Genomic DNA, 25,656 nt, shown 5'->3' with positions numbered 1-25,656 from the left:
GTCGGATGCTCTCGGGTCCACGCCAACTAATTCTGTCCTACTGTCCGTCTGCGATTCGGGCCGCCCTGAGGTCTGAAACCCGCGCGCGCGCTGCTGCAGGGAGCTTAGGGCGGAAGACCTGGCAGCAGTGACGGTCCTCGAACCTCCGTGTCGTGTGAGCTGCGTCAGATGCACAGGACACAGCCTCAAAGGTCCCTTTACCAGGACCCGGCGTTCGCATCCTCCCTCCCTCCCCGCTGCGTTGGTCTTATCACTTAGTCCTAAAGACGTGGACAAACGGATAGAGGAGAAAACAAGAGAACAGTGGTGTTCTTGTCAGAACTTTCTGGGTTGGGGGGTCACCCCTGCCCAGAAGAGCGGGGGCTCCAGGGTTTCCTCTTGCAGACGCGGTGGGGGAGGGGATCGACTCCTGCTGCAACACATCCGGCTGGGCTTCAAGTTTCCGATTCCTCTTGGAGATGATATCCTTGAGGGAGGGGGTCCGTGCGGGGGACAGGGTGGGGGGAGAAAGGCCAGAGGAGGGTGTACCCCCCTCCCACGAGGCCAGCCTCCTCACTTCCTGTTTTCCTCAGGTGCAAGTCGGTAAGTCCCGTGCGGGTCCTGAAGGAGCTTGTCCTCGTCCTGCACGGCAACCGAAGGCTGACCCATCTGAACTTGAGCTCGAACAACCTGGGAATTCCTGTGTCCACCATGATCTTTAAAACCCTGAGGCATTCCGCCTGCAACCTCCAGTATCTGTGGTAAATCTCTGGTCTTCCAGATCTGTCCCGGGGTCACCTCCAGATTCAGTGACGCGCCGGGAGGGCAGGACCCAACACAGCACCCAAAGGACGTAGGGAAAGAGGAGGGGAGGGGACAAGCGCGAGGGGTCAAAGCAGTGCTTCCCAACACTTCAGGTCTACCACGGCCGCCCGAGGGGCAGGTTAAAATGCGGGGTCCTGGGACCCACACCCCGAGAGCCGGCAGGGCTGCTGGGGGCCTGAGAGCCGGCGTTTCTAACAGGCTGCTCGGTGGTGCTGGGCCGGGCGCCACACGGCCCTCACAGTGACGCGGACCTGGAGGCCGTCCTGCCTGGGGAGACGATGAGGAACAAGGAGAAATAAGCCTTCACTTGTCGCACAAGGGGGCCTCCAGACGAAGACCTCCCCTCCCCGGAGTAACTGCCTGTCTTGGGGCCCCTTCGGTAGGTTGGAGTCGTGTGGCCTCACCCCTCTGATGTGTTGTCATCTCTTTCTGGAGCTCCGCAAGAACTCGAGTGTGCGCTTCCTTAGCCTGGGGGACAATGATCTCTCAGGCATTGAGGAAAAAAGTCTGCAGGGGCCCTCCGCGGTGTCAACGTCGTCCCTGCAGGAGCTGTCGTAAGTCTCCCGTCTTGTCAAAATTGTGTCTTGGCAAGGTTAAGTGGCAGGGTGGGGTGGCAGTGGCAGCATGTCTGGGGGAGCGTTGGGGATCCCCTATTGTACTTACGACCCTGCTGACACTGCCCTATCTTCACTCTTTTCTTTTTTAAATTTTATTTATCTTTTTTTTAAGATTTTATTTATTTATTTGACAGACACAAGTAGGCAGAGAGGCAGGCAGAGAGAGAGTAGGAAGCAGGCTCCCCGCCGAGCAGAGAGCCCGATGTGGGACTCTATCCCAGGGCTCTGGGATCATGACCTAAGCCAAAGGCAGAGGCTTTAACCCACTGAGCCACCCAGGCGCCCCTATTTTTTATCTTTTTTTAATTTAACTTTATTTTTTCAGTGTTCCAAGATTCACTGTTTATGCACCACATCCAGTGCTCCATACAATCTGTGCCCTCCTTAGTACCCACCAGCTCACCCAACCCCCCCACCCACTCCCCTCCAAAACCCTCATATTGTTTCTCAGAGTCCACAGTCTCTCATGGTTTGTCTCCCACTCCGATTCCCCCAACTCACTTCTCCCCTCCATCTCCTAATGTCCTCCGTGTTATTCCTTATGCCCCACAAGTAAGTATTTTCACTCTTTTCTACCATGTCCCTGGGGCTCCAACTCAGCCAGCTTTGCCCTCACCTTGATTGTGGGTGACTTACCTGCCAGCCTCCCCTAAACCCCGTGGTTTTAATTTTTATTAATTTTTAAATATTTTAACTTCTTATTTTAACATTTTAAAAACTTAAATTTCAATTAGCCAACATATGGTACATTCAGATGTAGTGTCCAATAATTGATCCATTGCGTATAACACCTAGTGCTTAAAGATTTTGAGAGAAAGAGGGAACACAAGCAGGTGGGAGGGGATGAGGGAGAAGCAGGCTCCCCGCGGTGCAGGGAGCCCGACCTGGGCCTCAGTCCCAGGACTCTGAGATCATGCACTGAGTTAAGGCAGATGCTTAACTGACGGAGCCACCCAGGCACCCAATTTTTTAAAAAGATTTTATTGTGCACTACATCAAAACGCATGATGTACTGTATGGCAGCTAACTTAACATAATAGACAAAATGATTTTATTTATTTGAGAGAGAGAGAGAGCACGAACAGGAGAAGGGGTGGAGCGGGAGAGGCAGACTCCACAGGAACATGGAAAACCCAGTGGTTTTAAGCTAGGGGTGATCTTGTCCTCCAGGGGACGTTTGGCAATGTCTGGACACTACTTGGTTCTCACGATTGAGGGGGGAGGACGCTACTGGCATCTAGTAGGTGGAGACCGGGTATGATCATTATCCATCAGTGCCCTGGGGGACCCCCCCAACACCACCACAAAGAATGATCTAGCCCAAAGGTCAGTAGGGCTGAGATTGAGAAGCCCTTACACCGACCCACCTTTTTCTCCTTAAAACCTTTGTCCTTTTTCCAGTTTAATCGTTTCATGATGTTTGGGTCCCAGCTGTGTGGCCCAAGGGACTGGGAGTTTGAGAAAGAAAGAGAAGTGGGCGTAGCTGGGACTCACACTGCACTTGGACCTTCTACAGCCTGGAGAAATGCCAGCTGTCAGTGGCCATCTATCGGGGCCTGGCATCGTGCCTCACCAGCATCCAGAGGACCACTCGACTGTGCCTGGGGTTCAACCCACTCCAGGATGACGGCGTGAGGCTCCTCTGCTCTTCCCTGACTCACCCCGAGTGCGCCTTAGAGAGACTGGTGTAAGCTCCTCATGGTTCCATTTCCGGAAGTGACTCCTTGGGAGGGGACGTGGGGGGCATAGTGGGTCCTTCATTTGGGACCCATTTATACCGTTGACTACTAACATGTGTTGTGCTGGGCGCCATTTTAAACCCAGGCTCCGAGTAGTCCCGGATTTGCTGAATCAGTCTCTAGGGGTTGTGCCAAGGAATTCCATTTTAACAAGGATACCAGGAAATTATGGTCTGGTCAAGTGATGACTGAGCTCCTGTCTCTAGACACCAAGCCGTGCACCAAGGTTGGGGTGGGGGACAAGACAGACACCCGCCTGTGTGGAGGATGAGTGAGACACCAGACAACAAGACCAGGAGCTCTGCTAGGAAGAAAGACAAGGAGGAATGAATAGACAAGGAGTGGTGGGCTGGTGTCTTAGTAAGGTCTTCTCTCACCAACCTACCAGAGGAGGTGACACTGAAGCCACCAGATATTGGCTGAAGGAGCCACACACACAGAAGGAAGAGGAGGACAGAGGCTCCAAGACTGGCATGTGCTTGGGGTGTTGTAGGGACAGAAGACCACTAATAAGGCTGGGGTAACACAGGTGAGGGGCATGACGGGCAGAGATGAAGCTGGAGAGGCAGGACGAGGCCCAGAATATGTCCTGGCATGAAGGAGTCTGTTGTGTTTGGAGGCGGAACCTTGTCTGAGGACCAGAGTTGGCACAGGGACGTGCTCTGAAAGATTACCCAGGCGGCGGGTGAGGGGTGGACTATGATGGAAGCAAAAATGGGGGCAGAAGCAAGTGCCTGTAGATCAGGCAAGAGGATGACCATGAATTGACCAGAGTGAGGTGGTCGGGTCTGGGGTATACTCGAACTGGAGCCAGGAGGACTTGCTGATGCAGTGACGTGGTTGAGGAAGGAAAGAACCCAAACGCCTCCAGATGATGGGCTTGGCCGCTGGGTGAAAGGTGGGGTCTTTTTCCGACACGGGGAAGACCTGGGGGGATGAGGTTTAGGTGTGAGGGGTTTGGTCTGGGACGTTGGAGCGTGAGATGCCTACTGACCAGCCACATAGTGATGTTACCTGAGCGGGTCTCTGCAGGGCCCCAGGTTTCAAGGGGGTCGCTGGGTGGGGACACGTCCACGGGCATTGGCGGGTGTCAAGTGTGATCTCGTAGACGTTTCTTGCGTCAGCTGCTCTCTGCTGCTCTCGGGAAGGTGTGGGATAGATGCAGAGATGGGTTTTCCGGGAACTGGATGTTGTTCAGGTGAGTGAGTGTAAAAGGGTAAGAGGGCCGAGGGGCACATCCGAGGGGGTAAATGGTGAAAGACCGTGGAGTCTGAGTTATGGACCAGAAGGTTAGTGCTCACTCGGCACCGAGCCCCAAAGAACCATGAAGGGCTAATGAATACATACGTAATATGAACTAATGTGTTCTATAGGACTGTGACAGGTTACAGTGTATTAACATGTATGCTAATTATGATTATGCTTGTAGCAATATTTTAATATGTAATTATATTTAATGTAGACCCACGAATATATACCAAAATGCAATATATAAATCATAAATGTAACTTGTATGATTCATGATGTTACATGTCTTGTATGTCTAACATGTCTATTCTGTAACCCTAAGTATTTTATATGCCTACACATAGCATTCATACTTACATACACCTCATGCTTACATGCGCTTGCTATACTCTGTATCTCCTACAGTTTGTACTGCACCTCCCAGCCCATGGGATCGGCAGCGCCGTGACGGGCGCTCGGGCTCTACCTTAGCGCGAGGTGAAGGCCGCAGGCCTGCCCACAGCTGGTAACGGCTGAGCACCAGTCAACCGCGTCAGATGGGCTTCGAAGCCCTGGGTTCATCCCTAGCTGCCACAAGCTCATTCAAAGTGTTTCCCCTTGTATTTTTTATTTTTACTTAAAAAAAAAAAAAACTCTCATGAAACGTTTCTGACATGGGAGAAGTCGTACGTGTTTACCGCACGAGTTGGTGTATTAGGGGAGAGCTACACACCCTCGAGACCATCACCGCCATCAAGACCTAACACACACCCATCACCTTCCAAAGTTCCCTCTTCTACTGTTCTTATTAATTTTTTTTGAGATATCACTTAACACAGACTATTTACATAGAAAATGGTAAACCTTAGAGAACTCTAATTCCACAGCGTGGGATCATTCGTTGTGAGCGCGATGCTCATGGGGGATCTTTGGAACTCCTCTTGTGTTACTGAGACTTGATAGGCTTTGGTCATCAGCCTTTATTTTTAAAGATTTATATATTTGAGAGAGAGAGAGCAAGGGGAGGGGCTGAGGGAGAGAGGGAATCCTCGAGCAGGCTCCCCGCAGGGTGCGGATCCCAGCACAGGGCTCAGTCCCGGGAGCCTAAGATCGTGACCTGAGCCGTAATCCAGAGCTGGGTGCTCACCCGACTGAGCCCCCTCCCCCGGTGCCCCAATCATCATCCTTCTATTGGCTTTCTTTGTTTTTTTGAGACCATCACTAATGCCCAGAACATTCTTGCTGTGCTCATTGCATAAATCTGGGAAAGCATAAGTAAGCACGGCTACGTGGCCTATCCTGGGTTGGGGTTCAGGGGGACCCCGTGGTTGAACTCAGAGGTGGGGCCTGAGGCTCACATCCCCAGGGGCCTCGGTTCGGGCTGCCTTCCTGAGCATCTGTCTCTGTGGCTCTCGCCCCATAGGCTCTGGTTCTGCCAGCTCGGGGCCCCGAGTTGCAGGTACTTGTCGGACGCTCTCCTTGAGAACAAGAGTTTGACACACCTGAACCTGAGGAGGAACAGCCTGGGAGATGAGGGGGTGAAGCTTCTGTGTGAGGCCTTGCGTCGCCCGGACTGCCGCCTACAGAACCTGGAGTGAGTGCCTTTGCCTCTCTGTCTTTCAGAGGATGGGAAGAAAGCGTGTGACTTGACTTAAAAACGCCTGAGCTCCAGATGGGGCTGGAGTCCCGGGTGTAGACGTGTGTGCTCACCAGGGGAGCTGCAGGTTCTGCAGGGGGGATAGGTGGAGGGGGTGTGCCTGCGGTGGGGGGTGAGGCTACTGGGATGACGGCTGAGGACCAACCACAGTGTGTGTCGGGGGTTCTCAAGACCACTCTCTGGGTTTGATGACTCCCAGAGGACTTCGAGAACGTGGCAAGCAGTCAGATTTGCGGCTGCCATCTATTCCAGTGAAAGGAGGAAAAGTAAAATCAGCAAAGGGGAAGATGCACAAGGTCAAGTCCAGAGGAAACCAGGTGCAAACTCTGCAGATGGCACGGGGAAGAGAGCCGCATTGTCCTGTCTGCTACGTCCTTTCTCCCCGTAGATAGAGTAGCAGACCTCCTGACCAGCAACCTCCTCTTCCCAGGGCTCAGCACGACAAGTCTGGCTTCGGCATCTCTTCCACTCGGAGGACTAGGGTGTGGGCCGGGGTGGATGGGCCGGGGTGGACAGAGCAAAGCCCGAGGATGCGAGGGTTATTCTTTCCCCCTTTCTGTTTGTTTCGCAGTTTGTCAGGCTGTTCTTTAACAGCAGGGGGCTGTCAGGAGCTTGCTAACGCCCTCCGGCATAATCATAACATGAACATTTTGGATCTTGGGAGCAATGATGTCCGGGATGATGGCGTGAAGCACCTGTGTGAGGCTCTGAAAGATCCGAGCTGTGCACTGAACACGCTTGGGTGAGCTGACGCAGTCCTCTTTGTGGGAGGCCCCCATCCTACTTGCGTATCCGGAGGGGATGACACGCGGTCACCTGGGGGTTCAGGAAGGCGAGGAACAAATGACAAAGTTCTCTTGTTCGGAATCTCTTCTGCTTAACGGTGAGGTTCAAGTGCAGAAACAGAAGTTCGATCCGGTCACTCCCCGCCCGTGGTGCATTGTAGATATTCTTCGTTTCGGTCAGTACCTTTGGGATAGCAGGTGGGGGCTGGTGTACCGTGTTTCCTGCCCCAGAGTTTTTCCATTGAAGGGGGAGTCCGATTCTAACCGTAAGGTGATGTGTTTGTTCAGCAAACTGAGATGGCTTCTACTCCAATAATAGGAGTTTTGGTTAAGTGTGGCTAATATGATAGCTGTTTTTCACATAGGTGCCGTGTCTACTCACTCTCACAAAATGCTTAGAGATCACACAGTCTTTCTCTGTGGAAATCCTGCCATTTGCATTAAATGGATGGACCTTGAGGACCTTATGCCCTTAATAAGTGAAATAAGTCAGAAGTTGTTTGTTTGTTTCACCACATCTCTGTCCTTCAAGAAGGATCTTGAGGTTCAATATTCTTTATCCTGTAGGCAAAGGAGAAGCTATCATACTTACGCAAGTAATTCAGGGTCCCATTTGTGCCTTAAGAATGCTGGTCTGGTTTTAAGCCCTCACTCTCTAGGACCTTCCCCGGATGTATAAATGAATGAAATGTTTGCAACAGTTATTGCACTGTCTCTAATGATGAATGTCTGCCCGATATTCAGTTCACTTTCAGTCAGTTTCATTCTCCAGTGTTGTAGCTTTAATGATTTTTTAAAAAGATTTTATTTATTTTTTGGAGAGAGGAGGAGAGAGAAAGCACAAGCGGTGGGGAGGGGCAGAGGGAGAAGCAGACCCCACTGAGCCGAGAGCCCGATGCAGGGCTCTGTTCCAGGACCCTGAGATCATGCCTGAGCCAAAGGCAGACGCTTAACCCACTGAGCCACCTGGGCACTCTGCCAATGTATAAGCTTTAAAGTAGGCACCCGAGTGTCTTATTTATGTTCACAGTGTCCCACCTTTACCATCAGACCAGTGTTTCTCAACCTCCGCACTACTGACACCTTGGGCTGGGTAGTCCTTGGCTGTGGGCTGTTCTGAGTGCTGATCACCCCTCGTTGGGAAACACTGGCCTAGATGACCAAGGGAATACTACTAGTAAAGGTACATGATGGAGGTCAATAACGTGTAACATGGTGGTAAAGGCCCTGCAGGGGGCGCTAGACCGGAGACAGGACACACTTGGGTGATGTTGGAACCGTTTTTCTCTCGTGTCCTCCTCTTCCTGTCCACCAAATAGTGCCTTTACCTTGAAGCAATCTCTGGATCCTACCCAACATCTTCCACATCTCCCAACATCTCCTAACATCTTCCTAAGGAAACCTTTCCCTTTACTCTTGATGCATCAAAATTTCCATGTCTGGACACCTATCACATTTCTTTATAGGCTTAGATGGAAATTTCCACTACCTTAAAGTGATATCACTGTCACTTTTGTCTTTGAACATATGGTTGGCTAGCTACTAGGAATACAGATTTTGTTGTGTTGAAATTAGGAACAAGATGAAAGTGTAAGGAAAGGGTTGTAGTCTTACTTTAGTCCTTTCAAGGATCTTATAAATAAATTCACACCACTTTTTAGGGCTGAATATTGTTTCTTTGATAGTCAGACAGGCTAATGTTCTGTTTCCTCACCTGGCAAATGGAGTTGAAGATATTGGCTACTTTTGATAGGACTGGTATACGGATTAAGAGAGTTATGTGTAAACATTTGGAGAAGTGTCCAGTGTGTGATAAGCTCTCCACTAGAAGCCAGTTTTAACCACGTACTTTTTCTTAGATCCGGTATCACTTCTAACTTCTCAGTCTTGGAGGACCATCTTTCACACTTCCTTCCCACCCACTCCTAGGTTGGAGAAATGCAATCTGACGCCTGCTTGCTGCCAGCATCTCTCCTCTGTTCTTGGAAGCAGTAAAAGCCTGGTTCACCTGAACCTTCTGCAGAATGACTTGGAGCCCAGTGGAGTCCGCATACTGTGGAAGGCCTTGAAAAAATCAACGTGCAAACTACAGAAACTTGGGTAACCCCCAGTGACTTTTACACTGGGAAGCACTAGCTGAGAGAGGGGGGTAGGTTGGCTGATGTTTTAAAGCAAGCATTGGGCTCAGCCTGCATTCGATTTCCTAGAGCGGGGCCAGCCAGCGGAACCTTTAGTGATGGCGGAAGTTTATACCTCCTGTCCAGTAGGATAGCCAGTAGCAGCGTGTGATAACTGAGCACTCGAAAGGGTGTGAGTGCAACCCAGGAACTGAGTTTTTTACTTTTCTCAGTTTAAATTGCTGAAATGGCCCCATGTGGGTAGTGATGACCATGCTGGGCAGCACTTCCTACAAACATTTGGGAAGTGGAGGAGGCCCCTTGATTTTCTCATGCTTGTACCTATTCAATATTTCACTCAACAGACAATCACTCAACGACATCCTCTTCAATGCTGACAAGCATGCCATGGTTGATAGGAAAATGGTCGTGAGCCTTGCCCTCATGGCTCTTCCTCTGCTCAGGGAGATGACAAATCTGAGATAGATAAAAGCAGTGTTGTCATGAGTGCTGTGAAGAAAACTCTGGGCTGTGGTAGAAGAACAAGGGTAGTCAGAGCAGTGACAGAAATCATCTCTGATGTGGTGACATTGGTTCTTAAGTCCCAAGGAGGCTGGAAGGAGGAATCTATGTATCAGGAGGGGCACCTGGACAGTGACAAGAGACAAAGAGTAGAGTGTTCTAAGGAAGTTGGAGTAGCATGTGTAAAGGCCCTGAGGTTGGACTACCAAGCTCTGTATTGCTCCTCCCAGGCATTGAAATAGAGCGTTGAATTAGAATACTCTCCCCCTTATTCAGTATTCTGGAGATGAGGTCAGAAAGGTAAGCCATGGCTACCCCACCACCCCGTGGAAAAGACTTTAAACTGGGCACATTTTAGCAGAAATCCTTTTGGATTCCAAGGAATCTTGCCTAATTTTGGAAGCTGATCAAAAGCTATATATTCAGGACTTTATATTATCAACTTCACATCTAAGTGATGCATTTTTTAAAGAATTCTCTCTATTTCTTGCAGGCTCAAGAAAGAGTTGTACGACATAGTGAAGGGGGAGCTGGAGGAATTGCAGGAGAGGGGGTCCTTTCTAAGAGTCAAGTGTAAATGGGATTTCAATGACCTTGAGGACAAATGGTGGTGGTGACCCAGTGAGGAGATGCCATGGCTTCACCATGGGAGGGTCTTGGATTAAAACCACCAGGAGATTGCTGAGGTGTCCCTGTTCATAGGGATAAATGAGCTGTGACCTCCAGAGTGCTTTTCCGCCATTTGTTGTCGGCAGCATATTAAATACCCAATCTCTAGAATCCTAATCTAATTCCACATTTGGCCCCAAGACCCTACATTGGCTTTCCCTCAAATTTCCTTTTTTTCTTGGTGTAATGTCTTTCTCAGATGTTAAGAGGATTCAATAAAGCAAAGGATATAAAAAATACCTTGAGAAAGCCTAAAGCCTCATTTACTGTGGATGGAGAGATGGGATGGATGTGACTCTTATTCCAGTTATCCAACTGCGGATAAACCAGCCAGATGGAGCTCCGGAACCACTCCTAACATGCCAATAGACCCTATTTTGGCTTTTGCGTCTACCTTTCAGTGACCTATGGCCGTGATAGAACTAAAGTGTATTTAACCTACCTGCACACGGGACCCATGGATCCTACACAGGATATAATATGAAACTAATGTCATGCATGAGAATGGATGTGAGGATAGGAGCTTATTACAACTTTCTCTCCTTTGCCTTATTCAACAAGCAAAAGCCATCAGAAGTCTTAAGGAACAGTTGGATATTCATTTTATTTTGCATTTTGTAGCTTCTAAAATCTTTGTGGTATGTCTCAATCCTCATCAGAGCCCTGTAGGTGGGGGCATTCCTCCCTGATGAATTCAAAATCAAAGATATGGAGGGTGGTCAGGGTATCTTCTCTGCCAGGCAAGTATGGGAAGGGAGGGAAGACTGAAGGGGGAGAAATCAGGGAGGGAGAGGAGCCATGAGCAACTCTGGACCCCAGGGAAACAAACTGAGGGTTTCAGAGGGGCTGGGGGCTGGGGTAGCCCGGTGATGGGGATTGAGGAGAGCATGTGTTGTGATGAATGCTGGGTATTACATGTAACTAATGAATCATTGAACACCACATCAACAACGAATGATGTTCTAGACAGTGACTAACTGAACATAAAGAAGATACTGAGGATGAATGTTTTACAACAGATCACAGAAATAGTAAGTCAAATAATGGAACTTGGAATCCTTGTCTTCTGTTTAGGAGCCAGCATGCGTGATGAAAGCCAGTGGGGTCTTCCAGTAAGTTGAATGCCTTGATCCTTCTATCCATCCATGTTCTCGCCATTAAATCCAGGTGAAACCTAGATCCTTGAAATACTTCGTTCTCTTCCTGCTGCACTTTGGTCATTCGTTGCAGATAAAAACTGGGATAGAGAGTGAGTGGAGAGAGGTATATGGACTTAGAAAAACTTGAGGGAGAGACTTTTAAAAACAAAAGGTTTAGACTTCAGTTACTGCTGAGTAAAATGGTATCATGTCATTTCTGATAATCTGACAAACTACTTAACCCTAATCCAAGATGACCCTGACGTTCCTTGTTTCTTTATAACACAGGGATATTCTCCTGTGTTGGAGCTATAAATTCTCTATTACTGTTTTCATAAGATTTTAGGAATTTATTCTAGAGTTCCTGAATTTGCCATGGAATTAATTCAATTACAGCAGAGGATCTTCACCCTTGGGTAGCCTAAGAGTGTTGTTTTATTTCAAAGCCACGTAATGCCAAAGTGGCTTTCTAGGGGAATCAGTGATAGGCCCACCCATCCCCGCCCCAGGAAGGGGAACGAACATTCAAGAAAGGAAGAGATGGGACGGAAGGGATCTGTATGAGCTGTGATGGCGGAGCCGCTTCCCTGGGCTCACTACGGGTTATGAAGCCCACGACCCAGCAAGGAGAGATCACACTAAGTGCAAGCCTGTGATCATCCAGAAGATCTCCCCACCCACTCTTTTTCCACACCTGCTACTTTGCCATCTTCAAAGTGTGAGTAGACATGGCCAGGTCTAGGGAGTGGCTGGGGGGGCGAGGCAGAGGTGGTGTGTAGTTGAGGTTAGGAGCGGAGAGAATCCCTTTTGTGAGGTGATGGAGGAACCGTGTTGAGAAAAGGATCCCCTGAGTGGAATCTGGCGAGACAAATAGATTCTATGGAATGGAAACCTCCACAGTGGCTTTTCATGATGGCACCATTGCTTCTTAGCGATTTACACCCTCGAAGCCGATTTTTCTTATTACAACTTGGGTCTAATAGCACCAATCTCGGACTTTGCGAAAATTACACAAAATAACTTGCAAAATGCACAGTGTGAGGTAAACACCTGCAACTGTTGCTCTTAGGTTAGTAATCTCCTTCAACCCTGTCCTCTCCAGATCCTCTCCTGCTCACGAGATGCTTCCTGGCTCAGTTCTTGGTCTGTACATCCTCCCCCCTCTTTCCTGCTGGCCTCTGCTTTGGAGGGACAGAGGTTTGAGAGTACAGGGAAGCCGTCGGAGCGTCTCCTAGCGGGTGGCAATGGATGTCCCCATGACATAACTGTAGCTCAGGGACTGAGTTCTTTGGTTCTTCTGGCTGGTCTGTCTCTCAGAAACCCTGGCAGGATGTTCTCCCCCTTCTCCACAGATGACATGAAGTGATTTTTCTCAATCTTTTTCTCCTGTGATGTTTGTGGTAAGGTGGACATAACAAATTCACTGTTTAGCCACTTTTTTAAAGAAAGATTTTGACGCAGCAACAAGCAGGCAGAGCAGCAGAGTGAGAGGGAGAGGCAGACGCCCCGCTACGCACAGAGCCTGACATGGGGCTCGATCCCGGGACGCTGGCATCGTGACCTGAGCCCCCCCCCCCGCCCAGGTGTCTCTCTTTAGCCATTTTGAAGTGGACGGTTCTGTGGCATTCAGGAGCTTCACAGTGTTGTGCAACCCTCGCCACCATCGATCCATCCACGATCCTTAACCTTCCCAAACTGAAACTCCGTCCCCATTAAACACGAACTCCCCATTTCCCGTTCCCTGAGCCCCTGGCAACCACTGTTCTACTTTCTACCTCTATGAATTTGACCATCCTAAGTACCTCGTAAAAATTGAGATCATACAGGGGCGCCTGGGTGGCTTGGTGGGTTAAGCATCTGCCTTTGGCTCGGGTCATGATCTCAGGGTCCTGGGATCAAGCCCCACATCAGGGTCTCTGCTCAGCAGGGAGCCTGCTTCTCCCTTTGCCTCTACCCCCGCTCATGCTTTCTCTGTGTCTCAAATGAATAACTCTTTAAAAAAAAGTGGGATCATCTGTATTTATCTTCTTGTTGGCTGACTTATTTCACTTAGCACAATGTCTTCAAGGTTCAACTATGACACAGCAGGTGTCAGAATTTCCTTGTTTTAAAGGCCGAATCTTACTTCATCACGTGGACAGACCACACTGTGTTCATCCATTCTTCTGTCAGAGGCCACCTGAGTTGGTGACTTTATTCATCTTGACTCCTAAATTGATGGCACGGGAACCCAGAAATGAAATACTCCTTAAGCTTTCCTTCCACGTCCCCTCCCCGTCTTCATTTACAGGGCTGGAGGCCTTCATCTGGAGGAAAGGGAAGAAGAATGGAGAGTCTCAGAAGCCGGAGGCTGCAACGGGAAGAGGAGGACCAGAGGGGAGTCTGGGGAACCACGGGGGAGACATGACGGGTCATGCAGGGGCGTAAGATTAGCAATGCCGGAGAAATGACCCAGAACTTGGAAGGAGGCAAGAGAGAATTACTAAGGTGTTCTTTTGGGGGTGGTGCTGCCCTTGCAGCTTTTGTTGATGGAGTAATGTTGTAGCTCCGCGGAGGCCGACTTGTGGAGTCTTCTCTGGGGTTCACATACTATTTAATCTTATGCTTCTTTTTTTTTAAGATTTTATTTATTTATTTGACAGAGAGATCACAAGTAGGCAGAGAGGCAGGCAGAGAGAGAGGGGGAAGCAGGCTCCCTGCTGAGCAGAGAGCCTGATGCGGGGCTCGATCCCAGGACCTTGAGATCATGACCTGAGCCGAAGGCAGAGGCTTAACCCACTGAGCCAGCCAGGCGCCCTTTTAATCTTATGCTTCTACTTTTTCAGTGTATTCCACTGAACAAGCATGACTCAGGAGACAGAATCATAAGGCATCGTTTTAGCCCGACTGTTCAGATGTACTCTCCGGTGTGAAATCTTTTCCTGCACCTGGTTAAGTACTTGTTCTGGGCCATTTCTTTATCATGTAATAGTCTCAGTGTCAATAACTTAATGATCTAGCCCTGTGCCATAAAACTCAATTTGAAATTCACGCCCTCCTGAACTAGGAGATGGAAACCATGAGTCCTGAGAAGGGACGTGTTCGGAAAGAGGTAAGGCCAGGGAGTGGGGAAAATCATTACTTGACTGGCAGGTGACAGACTCAGGATCTGTACCACCCAATCCAGGTGTATGAAGCTAATTTCCTGGGGTCAGGAGAGCCTTCCCATCAATAGAGAATCAAACGTTGGAGGTTTTACTGATGAAGATAAGCACAGGCTTCGCTCAGCTGGTAGAGTAATCCTTCCTGAAGCCCCACGTAGACACTGAGACCAGCAGCGTATCTTGCTGGCGTTCGTCATAGCAACTTTGGACATTGTCTACTAAAGTCTTTCTGTGCTGGTTGTTGAGCTCAGTTCTCCATGCCCGTGCCACCTGCCTCCCTCTTGTTACAGTGTTACCCTTCTGTTGGTTGCCCCGTAGCTCCACATGGTGCACAGACGTCTCTAGTTGGTTAAATACCGAGGCTCATGTATGAGAAGAGATTGACAAGGTTGTAGGTTGTAGTGATACGTATAATGTCAAATATTAGAAACCACCTAAAAGCCTATCAATAGATCATTTCAATGAAATACGTATATACAAAGCTATTGTATCAGATTACAGAAACAAGGTTTAGATACAGATAAGTACATATTGCATAGGGTTTACATACCTATGATGTATCTCAACCTTTTTGTATGTGTGGACACATGTACACCTGCACACAGCTTTCACCACAGAATGTGGTGCATGTGCACAGAGTGTTGTATGCATGTGCTTCCTGTGTGTTTACACTTTATCCATGTTGAGATACACACACACATTCCGTTATACGTGTATATTACATGACATACATTATTTTCAGTCTATCCATATTATGTTTATCATATGTTTATCAATATGGGTAGACTAACAATGAAACAGAATGCATTTAGTGTGGGATCTTTATGTAATTTTAAAAAATCAATGCTATATTTTTGATGGATGTACTCACATATAGGGGATTATAGGAATGGGGAGGTCAGTCTCCTGAGGATTTCTTGTGGGGAATAGGAAGAGGGGAATGAGACGGGATTGGTGGTCAGAAAAATCTTTACGTTTATGTGTACTTGTAGGCGGAGGACAAGGGAAGGTGTGTACTTCTTTGATTAATAAAAAAAAAAGTACTTCCCAAATACCATCATGAGGCAAGAGAAGAGAAAAAGCCTCAGTTGGGACGCCAACAGCATGAACAGAAAAGTTAGACTTTGGGTCCAGATGCTGCCCAAAGCAATTCAGGAAAAGGATCATGGTCTCTAAAATTCACATGGGAATAAATTCCCATTTTTTATGGAAGAATTCTCCCTGTTTGGAGACTTGTTTTACAAGATGTTTAAGATCTAAGACTTTATCAAGTGTTTAAAAGTGTTGTCATGAGGCAGGATGGGAACTTGACCTTGGCAGGGTTTCAGTGGTTTGCCCAAGGCCACAAAGCAAATTAAAACCATAAAAACATAGTCTATGAAGTATCCAAATGAGGGGCCAGAAAAACCAGGGTTTACATCCGTGTCAGGAACTGTAACTCCTGGGGACAGACCAGGCGCAAATAAGGGCTCCAGTAACTTTTCTTTGCAGGTGAACTTGGGTCAGGAGGAGTCCAGCTTGCCCGCTGCCCTATCGTCCTCTGTCCCGTCAGTCACCGATAATTGCCAAGAATGAGATGTTGCTCTTCTGCAGCTGTCTGAAATCTCTGGGTTTCCTCATCAAACTCAGTTTTGTTTTTTTTTTTTTGCAGCTTTGTAAAATAGAAAAGGGCTCTCTTGAATTCCCACCTTTTAACTCCTTTTCTGTAGCTCTTTTTTCTCCATTTTTTCCTGGAACAAGCCTAGAACAACCTGGTGTTACCTCCACTGGGAAAGACATATCTATAGGGGTGTGTGTGCTTATAAATGTTTAGCACCTGACTTGTGGAAGGGGAACAAAGCCCTGATTTGTAGCTCTGCACGTTTCTGAGGTGTAAATTACCAACCATGGCCAATTTTAAGCTGCCAAGTTCATGTCATTAAACACAACAGGAGAAAGAGCTAACATGGGGTTATCGTGATCTGGTAGGAGTGGCCTCCAGCACATCACTGGACAGAACAAATGTCCTGTCTGATAGAAAGCCCTGAATCCACCTGAACACTAGGGTTTGGGACAGGAATCTCAGGAGAGGGACAAACTTTTTATCTTTAAAAAGATAAATTTAAAAAAAAAAGATGATAAATTAGTAATAGTTTCCAAGTGCCTGGTCCTAGCCTTCTGTTGTGAGTTTTAGGTGTCTATCTCCTCAAAATGTCACAACCTAATGAGATGCCACTATTGACCGGATTTGTGATGAAGACAGGGAGGGCTAAGCAAGTTAAGGGACTGGCCCGAGGCCACACAGGCATCGAGCGGTAGGAACGGGATCCAGACCCCAGCAGTGTGGCTCTGGAGCCTCCGTACTTAACACAAGGCAGTATGTTGTTGCTCTGAATTAAGCAGGAGGGTTAAGGCTCACCTGTCTTTGTTCTTCCGTGGGTGTCTGTCTGTCTGCAACTGTCCTGAGCAGCTTCACCTCACCGTTGTGCCTCTGTTTCTCTCCACGGTTGGGGAGGGTGCAGGGCACGCGGAAACTCACGTAGCTCTGTATTTTTATTATGTCTGTATTTCCGTAGGGACTATGTCAAATCAAATCCTTGCCCCCATTTTGCAGAAAGAAGAGAGTTTATCGGAGAAGACCGATGCTTTGCTTGGGGCAGCAAGACTGAAAAAGCTAGAATTCCACGGCTGGGGAAAATGATGGACAATCCAAGTTGTCTCACTGCCGAGCACCACCTCTCGCACTCTGTGCTCTGGATCTCTCACGCAACACAAGAGGAGGACAGGGTGCGAGGCACCTGAAGTTTCTAGATGCAGGCTTATAAGGAGGGGCTTTAAAGAAGTGGACCTATATCTTCAGAGTTGGAGAAGATGGTAATGGTCTTAGTGTTGGACTTCTACGTCATCTACTTCCCCTTTCAAGAAATGAGCGGCCGTGTTAGTACCTATGACTGTGCGTGATTTCAGAGAGGCTTGAAGAGTGGGAAAATAGAGATGCTTAAGGTTCATTATATGGTTACCTAATAGAACAATATTTATCAGATAAAAGAAAAATACATATAATTTGTATTTATAATTATACTTCTATAAATATAATTACACATAATTCTGCTTCTATAAATATATAATTATAAAATATATGTTACACATATATTTTATACATTTAAATATATTTAAATATATTTATACATTTAAATATGTTTATACATTTATACATATATACATATATTTATACATTTAAATATATTTATACATTTAAATCTATAATTATAAATATGTAATAAAGTATACAAGTCTATAATTACAAATATAACAAATTATAAATACGTGTTTGATATATTAAACTTTATAGTTTCAGTTTATAACTACCTATTTATAATTTTAAGTCTATATATTACATGTTACATAAGTCTATTTGATATTGATTTTATAGCAATAAATGTTTATAATACATACGTAATTTTATATAGACTTATATAATATGTATTTTATCTGATAGATTTGTTTTCATTTATAAATGTATATAAGTCATATAAGTCTACATAAGTCTTATGTAAGTCTATAATTATAAATACAAGATCAATAAAGAACTTCTCAAACTAAACACCCAAAAAACAAATAATCAAGTCAAAAAATGGGCAGAAGACATGAGATATGGATAAAGAAAGACACGGATAAAGATATAAAGATAAAAGATAAAGATAAAAAGACATGAATAAAGAAGATGTGGTCCATATACACAATGGAATATTCCTCAGCCATCAGAAAGGATAAATACCCAATTTTTGCATCAACGTGGACGGGACTGGAGGGGATTATGCTGAGTGAAATGAGTCAAGCAGAGAAAGTCAATTATCATACGGTTTCACTCATATGTGGAACATAAGGAATAGCATGGAGGACATTAGGAGAAGGAAGGGGAAAATGACGGGTGGGGGGAATCGGAGGAGGAGATGAAACGTGAGAGACTCTGGACTCCAGGAAACAAACTGAGGGTTTTAGATGGGGAGGGCGGTGGGGGGATGGGTGAGCCCAGTGATGGGTATTCAGGAGGGCATGGACTGCATGGAGCACTGGGTGTTAGACGCAAACAATGAATCTTGGAACACGGCAGCAGACACTAATGATGTACTGTATGGTGACTGACATAACAAAAAAATAAAAAAGGAAAATTTTCAGCAGTTCCTACAATGTAATCAGCAAAGCAATTCCCTCAGAATGACAGAAGTTTAAAACTGAAGATTTTAGGATTAAATTTAGCCAAACAATGAGGAAACCAAGTTGTAGATGTAGATGTGACGTATCCTGTGGATTGACTTGGACACGTTGAGCCGTCCTTGCTATCAGGACCCAGGGAGTGGAGATGGAAGTTTGATTGTTCTCATGCGCTCTTCCATGTTCTCTGTTCCGTATTTCATCCTCTGCACGATTTCAGGTACCATTTATTTCCTCCTCCAATAAGGAAGTCATGGCTGGAGACTTTGGACTGGAACAAGCAGCCTAGTTGTGTAGAAGAGGATGGGGGTCATGTATGGTCCTCTTTCAGGCAGTTAAAATACGGCGTTGACTCTGCTTTTTTCTCTGTGATTCCATGCGGATTACTCTTCTGTTGTCCTCCTAAAACTTGGAGCTTCACTGGGGGAGTGCTTATACTCAGCAAAACCCTAAAACATCTGGACCAGGGTATGAATTACCTACAAAATCATGGAGCACTGGTTTGAACTCTGCCCTTGATGTTTCCAGTCTGTAAATTACAGGAACTAGAGTAAGTCTTGCCCAGGCTTTCTTGGATGATCATGTCCCTATAGTGTAAGGGTTTGGATGGTGGGATTGACCACAGAAATAAGGGTTTTAACAATGATATCAGTGGTGGTAGTGGTGTACAAGGGTTATGAGAATATGTGCTCTCAACAACAGGCAGCATACAATCAGGGTAAGATTTCTTGGCAAAACCTTTTAACTGAGAAGAAGCTGAGTTTACCAAATCCCTCATCTTTGGCATCACAGAGAGGCGTGTCTGGGCCAGGCCCAGCTGGAATACAATGAAAAATGCTGCAGCAGAGGGACCCAGAGATTCTCCCCTGACCTGGCATACACATTTGTGAGTAAGGGAAAATCTTTTGCGGGGTAGGCAATAGTGGGGCCATCTGTGTTGAGAAATAGCCTTACTGGAAAAGGTGTGTGGGGAGCAGAGCTGGGGGAGGTGGTCTTATCTGAGCCACTGGAATGGGCCAAAGATACTGTGCTTCTCCATTGAGCTAACTCAGTTGTACGGATATGGCCTTTGACCAAACTTAGGTAATGACATGGGAATAGGCAATAACCTTCTATAACTTTCTGAATGTCTTTCCTCAACGACACTAAGTAACATGCTCTTTTAGATTCCTCAGGGATGCCAAGCTGCCCCTGGTCTGAAAAAAAATTAACTTTTTTATTCTTGGAAAGTGTTCCACCTCAAATGTCTGTTTTGAGGGGTCATGAATAGGGTAAATCTAGAACACAAGAGTGTCTCCTGTTCATAAAATAGCAACTCTATTGACTGTGAGCTCCTGAATTGAAGTGCTTAGTAGACTTGTATCAAAAAATAACCAGCAAATTTACAGGACTAGTTAGGGGCGGAGCTACTATTCAGTCTTGCCCAGTGTGATGTTACTATCTGTGTTCTAAAACATGGGTTGTCAAACTGCAGCCCTCCAGCCAAGTCCAGCCTGTTGTCTGGTTTTGTAAATAAACACACACACACACACACACACACACACAATAACCAAAATTATAGTATATAACTGTTTATCTCAAACTTCTTCCTACCTTGTGGTTATAAGTTACATCCATGGTTCTATTGACTTGACTTTTGTGGGGGTAGACAAGTCAAGGAACACAGAAAATTCTGGGGAGAAACTTTCCTTCTACAATCTTGTTTCCTAGAAACAAGAAACTGCCCTTGGGAAAATAACATTTTTTTCCTTGACCCTTATTTTGTGCTCCGTGGTTTGAGATAAATGAACTCAATGCTATAGACCAGAGGTCCAGCAAATTTGTTCTGTATAGGGTTAGAGAGTAAATATTTGGAGCTTTGTTGGCTACTTGGTCTCTGTTGTAACTACTCACCCCAGCTGTTGTCCTTCAAGGGCAGCCATGAGTGATACATAAATAAATGTGTGTAACTCTGTTTCAATAAAACTTTATTTACAAGACAAGGAAGTTGGCTGGATTTGGCTGACGTGCTATAGTTTGCTGTCCTCTGCTGTAGATTCTAAACACTCTTCTGTCATCCTTCAAAAATCACTTTGAGTTTAAATTTCCATTTCCTCTCTTGCTACACCAACCTGTGTTGAGGTCTCCTCTCTGAGCTCTTGTAGGGCATATAAAATGCTGCATTGTTTATCATGCTTTGATGCTAAGTTTGAAAGCACAGATGTAGACTATCATTGTTCTAAAATTATCATGGTCACTGGCACATGATTAATGCTCCACAACTATTAAATAGATAAGCTTGAGATTTTCTAGTATCTGCTTCAGTATCTAAGTATTACACAAATAATTACTGAATGTGCACTGTCAGGGACGCTTCTAGGTGGTTGGGATACATCAGTGAATAAAACAAGTATCTGTGTCCTAATGGATTTTGCACTGGCTTTGGGGAAAATGTGAAAAAAAAAAGAAGCAAGGACATAAGTAAACTATAGGTTCTATAGGGGAGGTGAACCATGAGAGACTATGGACTCTGAAAAACAACCTGAGGGTTTTGAAGGGGCGGGGGGTGGGAGGGTGGGGGAACCAGGTGGTGGGTATTGGGGAGGGCACAGATTGCATGGAGCACTGGGTGTGGTGAAAAAACAATGAATACTGTTACGCTGAAAATAAATAAAAAATTTAATTTAAAAAAAAAAAACAACAAAAAAACTATAGGTTCTGTTAGACCAGGGGCTAGCAAACTATCTGACCCTCTGCCCGTTTTTGTAAATAAAGTTTTACTGGCACACACCATTCATTTACATGTTGTCTATGAATGCTTTTACATTACCATTGCAAATTTCAGTTCTTGTGGCAGTGAGTGTGTGCTCCATAAAGCCTAAAGTATTTATTATCTGGCCCTTTACAGGAAAAAATTGCTGACTCTTGCATCAGAGAGTAAAAATTGCTATAGAATCTTTTTCCGTTTTTAAAGTAGATTGGGATATGTGGTCAGGACTGCTGATGGTTGGGTGTGACCATCTTAGGCAAAATCCGTCAATGTAACCCTCAGTGACAAGCAAAAATTTTTTCAAAGACTTGGAGGAAGTAAGAGACTGAATCATACAGATTAATACTGGGGTGTTTTCAAGCAGAATGAATAACCAGTGGATATATGGACCATATCTTCTTATCCATTCGTCTGTTGAAGGGCATCTTGGTTCTTTCTACAGTTTGGTGACTGTGGCCATTGCTGCTATGAACATTGGGGTACAGATGGCCCTTCTTTTCACCACATCTGTATCTTTGGGGTAAATACCCAGTAGTGCAATTGCAGGGTCATAGGGAAGCTCTACTTTTAATTTCTTTTTTTTAAAGTTTTTAAAATTATTTATTTGACAACAGAGATCACAAGTAGGCAGAGAGACAGACAGAGAGAGAGGAGAAGCAGGCTCCCCGCTGAGCAGAGAGCCCAATGCGGGGCTTGATCCCAGGACCCTGGGAGCATGACCTAAGCCAAGGCAGAGGCTTTAACCCACTGAGCCACCCAGGCGTCCCCAGATGGCCCTTCTCTTCACTACATCTGTATCTTTGGGGCAAATACCCAGGAGTGCAATTGCCGGGTCAAAGGGAAGCTCTATTTTTAATTTCTTAAGAAATCTCCACACTGTTCTCCAAAGTGGCTGCACCAGTTTGCATTCCCATCAACAGTGTTAAGAGGGTTCCCCTTTCTCCACATCCTCTCCAACACACGTTGTTTCCTGTCTTGCTAATTTTGGCCATTCTAACTGGTGTAAGGTGGTATCTCAGTGTGGTTTTGATTTTAATCTCCCTGATGGCTAGTGATGATGAACATTTTTGCATGTGTCCGCTAGCCATTTGTATGTCTTCTTTGGAGAAGTGTCTGTTTATGTCTTCTGCCCATTTTTTGATATGATTGTTTTGTGTGTGTCGAGTTTGAGGAGTTCTTTATAGATCCTGGATATCAACCTTTTGTCTGTACTGTCATTTGCAAATATCTTCTCCCATTCCGTGGGTTGCCTCTTTGTTTTGTTGACTGTTTCTTTTGCTGTGCAGAAGCTTTTGATCTTGATGAAGTCCCAAAAGTTCATTTTCGCTTTTGTTTCCTTCGCCTTTGGAGACATATTTTGAAAGAAGTTGCTGTGGCTGATATCAAAGAGGTGACTGCCTATGTTCTCCGCATAACAAATAATATAGAGGACAAGGGTAGATGGAGAGGAGAAGGGAGTTGAGGGAAATTGGAAGGGGAGGTGAACCATGAGAGACTATGGACTCTGAAAAACCACCTGAGGGTTTTGAAGGGGCGGGGGGTGGGAGGTTGGGGGAACCAGGTGGTGGGTGTTAGGGAGGGCACGGATTGCATGGAGCACTGGGTGTGGTGAAAAAACAATGAATACTGTTATGCTGAAAATAAATAAAAAATTTAATTAAAAAAATTTAATTTATTTTTAGAGAGAGAACATGAGCAGCGGGGAGGGGGAGGGAGAAGCAGACTCCCCGCAGAGCAGGGACCCTGATGTGGACTCCATCCCAGGACCCCGGCCTGGCGACCTGAGCAGGAGGCAGATGCTTGACTGAGCCCCCCGGGCGCCCATCACACTCACTGCTGCTGTGTCTTTCAGGCGCCGTTGCTTAAGTGTCTGGTGCTGAAGACCGAGGACACGCGTCCGTATCTGGATACGGGTGTCGCGTACATTAACGAAGGGCAGTACGTCACCCATGGAACGCTCTGGAAGGCGAGTGAGCGTCTTTCCTGTTACGAGCATCCTGCCGTCAGAGACAGGGCCCATGTCATTTATTCTGAGCTCAGCTCCGAAGTGAAGGGGTGGGTCGAACAGGGGAAGGGGGCGGCTTGAGCCACGTAGAGGACACGCAGTCTGAGCTCAGAGAGCAGTGGGTGGGGCGGGGACCCAGAGGGGGGCGAGGACAGTACGTTAATCTGACAAACACTATGTCTGCGTAGGTGGAGACTGGGAAAGGAGCAGACGCAGAGAAAAATGGATTTTGGCTTTACATAGTGACAGCGGGACTCACTCATGGAAAACTCTAAGGGTTTAAATTTTATTTTTTAATTTAATATCATTAGCCAACATAGAGTACATCATTCATTTCAGATGTAGAGTTCAACGAGTCATCGGGGGTGCGACACCCAGTGCCCATCACATCCCCAGTGACCCCCTCCCTGCTCTCCTCCCCTTCCCCAGCCGTCAGTTTGCTTCCCGGAGGCCAGAGTCTCTCATGATCGTCTCCCTCTCTGATTTCTTCCCACTCAGCTTCCCTCCCTCCCCTGAAGTCCTCTGCTCTGTTCCTCACGTTCCACACGTGAGTGAAACCAGGTGATCATTGACTTTCTCTGCCTGACTGACTTCTCGCAGCACAATCCCCTCCCGTCCCATCCATGTCGCTGCAGATGGTGGTGTCCGTCCTTCCCGCTGGCTGACGTTCTGTCGTGTGTGTGGACCGCATCTGCCGGATCCGTCCGTGTGCTGAAGGGCATCCCGGCTCCTCCCACAGGCGAGCTGTTGCGGACGCAGCTGCTGTGAACGGGAGAACAGTGTGCGGTTTCCTCAAGGTACTCGACAACAGAGCTGCCCTGCGGCCCAGGACTGCCCTACTAGGTACGAACCCCAGAGACACGGACGTAGTGAAAAGAAGTTTTGATCTTGACGAGGTGCCAATATTTCACTTTTCCTTTTGTTTCGAATCGTCTAAATTTGAACTTAGGAAACCAAAGCTCACGGAGCACCTGGCCGGGAGACAGAGAGTTTGGGTTCTTCGACTTTCCGGTGTCTCTCAGCCAAGAACCGTGTCACCCTGCAGGGGGTGTGCAGGGAGCAGAGGACAGAGACCAGGTCTCAGCGAGCTGACAGGATCATAGGGGCCCATGTCACACGAACAAACTGGGCCCTCGTGGGACATCTTCACTGAGTTAACGTAACACAGAGAATGACTGTCCCCTTTACTGCACAACCGCGAACACCTTGAGTGACTGAGATTGTCTGATGACAGGCAGGGGGGAGCCTCGTTGGGCCCGTACTGTCCCCAGCATTGCCAGGTCCCCGGGGACAGAGTCTACATCTTGGCAGAAAGTCCTAAAGGACCAGGATGGACCATGTCTCACGACTGTAGAAATCTTCCCAAGTCCTAGTTCACCTCCAACGTCCAGGTGAGTTGATGCTGGTCGCTTTGAAGGAATCTGAGGATGTTGTGTCATTTAACAGGACGATGAATCTGGCAAGTGTCCTGAACACACGACACACCCGCCCCTGCTCCTGCCCCGGGGCCGCCATCACCGACGGAGCAGGACCTTCTGTCCCGGGAGCCCAGAGGGCAGCTCGGAGTTCGACTGTAGTGAAACGGCGCCGTTACCAACCACTAAGCTTGCCTGAGGCCGGGATCCATTTCGCGTCCTTCCAAGTGGAGGCGACGGTGTTGGGCAGGAGCGCTCGCCCGGGACCGGACGGACGCGGAGATCCGCGCCTTCTCCCCGCGGCGGCTGCGCGCGGCGCGTCCGGTCTGGGTGAGGCCACGCGCGGCACCGGGAGGCGCGGAGAGGAGCGTCCGTGCCGCGTGTCTGTCAACGCCCGTCCCGTTTCAGGTCGCTTGTGTCCTCGGGACCGAGCGCGGGGTCCCCTCGCCCCTTACAGCCGCGCTCGCCCGCAGAGGCCCGCGCGGGGCTCCCGGCGGCGGCGACGACGAGGGGACCCGGGGGGCGTGTTGTCGCGCTCGGAGCGACGACCCCCGACGACCACCGTGGGACGTCGGAAACCCCGCCCGTGCGCAGCTCTGAGAGAGAATCTGCGACCCACGATTGTCCCACATGTGCTGATGCCGCGAGAGGAGCGCGGGGGGAGGCGGAGGGAATCTGGTTCACGAGCGTCGGCCCGTGAAGGACACTTCCACCGGCCCGCGAAGGACACTTCCACCCACCGAGTGAACGAACGTTCTTGTGTCTCTCGTTCTCGCGGCCCGACGCTCCCCGAGCTTCCCCCAGCCCGACTCGCGCGCTCGGTGCGGGAACAGCGTTTCATTCCGGACGTGCCAAGTGGGTCCTTCCCTTCGGC

General features: G+C 47.5%; 1 protein-coding gene across 1 annotated transcript in view; it reads left to right on the top strand.

Annotated features, from left to right (window-relative positions):
- The window catches only part of NLRP13 (NLR family pyrin domain containing 13), a gene marked incomplete at both ends in the record, with an annotated part of 48,564 nt that extends 23,182 nt beyond the window's left edge, over positions 1–25,382 (top strand). Inside the window, 9 exons of the mRNA XM_080828634.1 lie at positions 573–740; positions 1,188–1,358; positions 2,938–3,108; positions 5,811–5,981; positions 6,616–6,786; positions 8,759–8,873; positions 23,215–23,328; positions 25,011–25,112; positions 25,191–25,382. Coding sequence (XP_080684760.1) covers positions 573–740; positions 1,188–1,358; positions 2,938–3,108; positions 5,811–5,981; positions 6,616–6,786; positions 8,759–8,873; positions 23,215–23,328; positions 25,011–25,112; positions 25,191–25,382 — 1,375 coding nt within the window. The remainder of the gene's footprint in view (positions 1–572; positions 741–1,187; positions 1,359–2,937; positions 3,109–5,810; positions 5,982–6,615; positions 6,787–8,758; positions 8,874–23,214; positions 23,329–25,010; positions 25,113–25,190) is intronic.
- Between the last annotated feature and the right edge of the window lie 274 nt (positions 25,383–25,656).

This window comes from Martes martes (assembly GCF_963455335.1).
Source record: "Martes martes genome assembly, chromosome: 17".
NCBI classification, from domain to species: domain Eukaryota; kingdom Metazoa; phylum Chordata; class Mammalia; order Carnivora; family Mustelidae; genus Martes; species Martes martes.
This window is presented reverse-complemented; position numbering and strand designations above follow the sequence as displayed.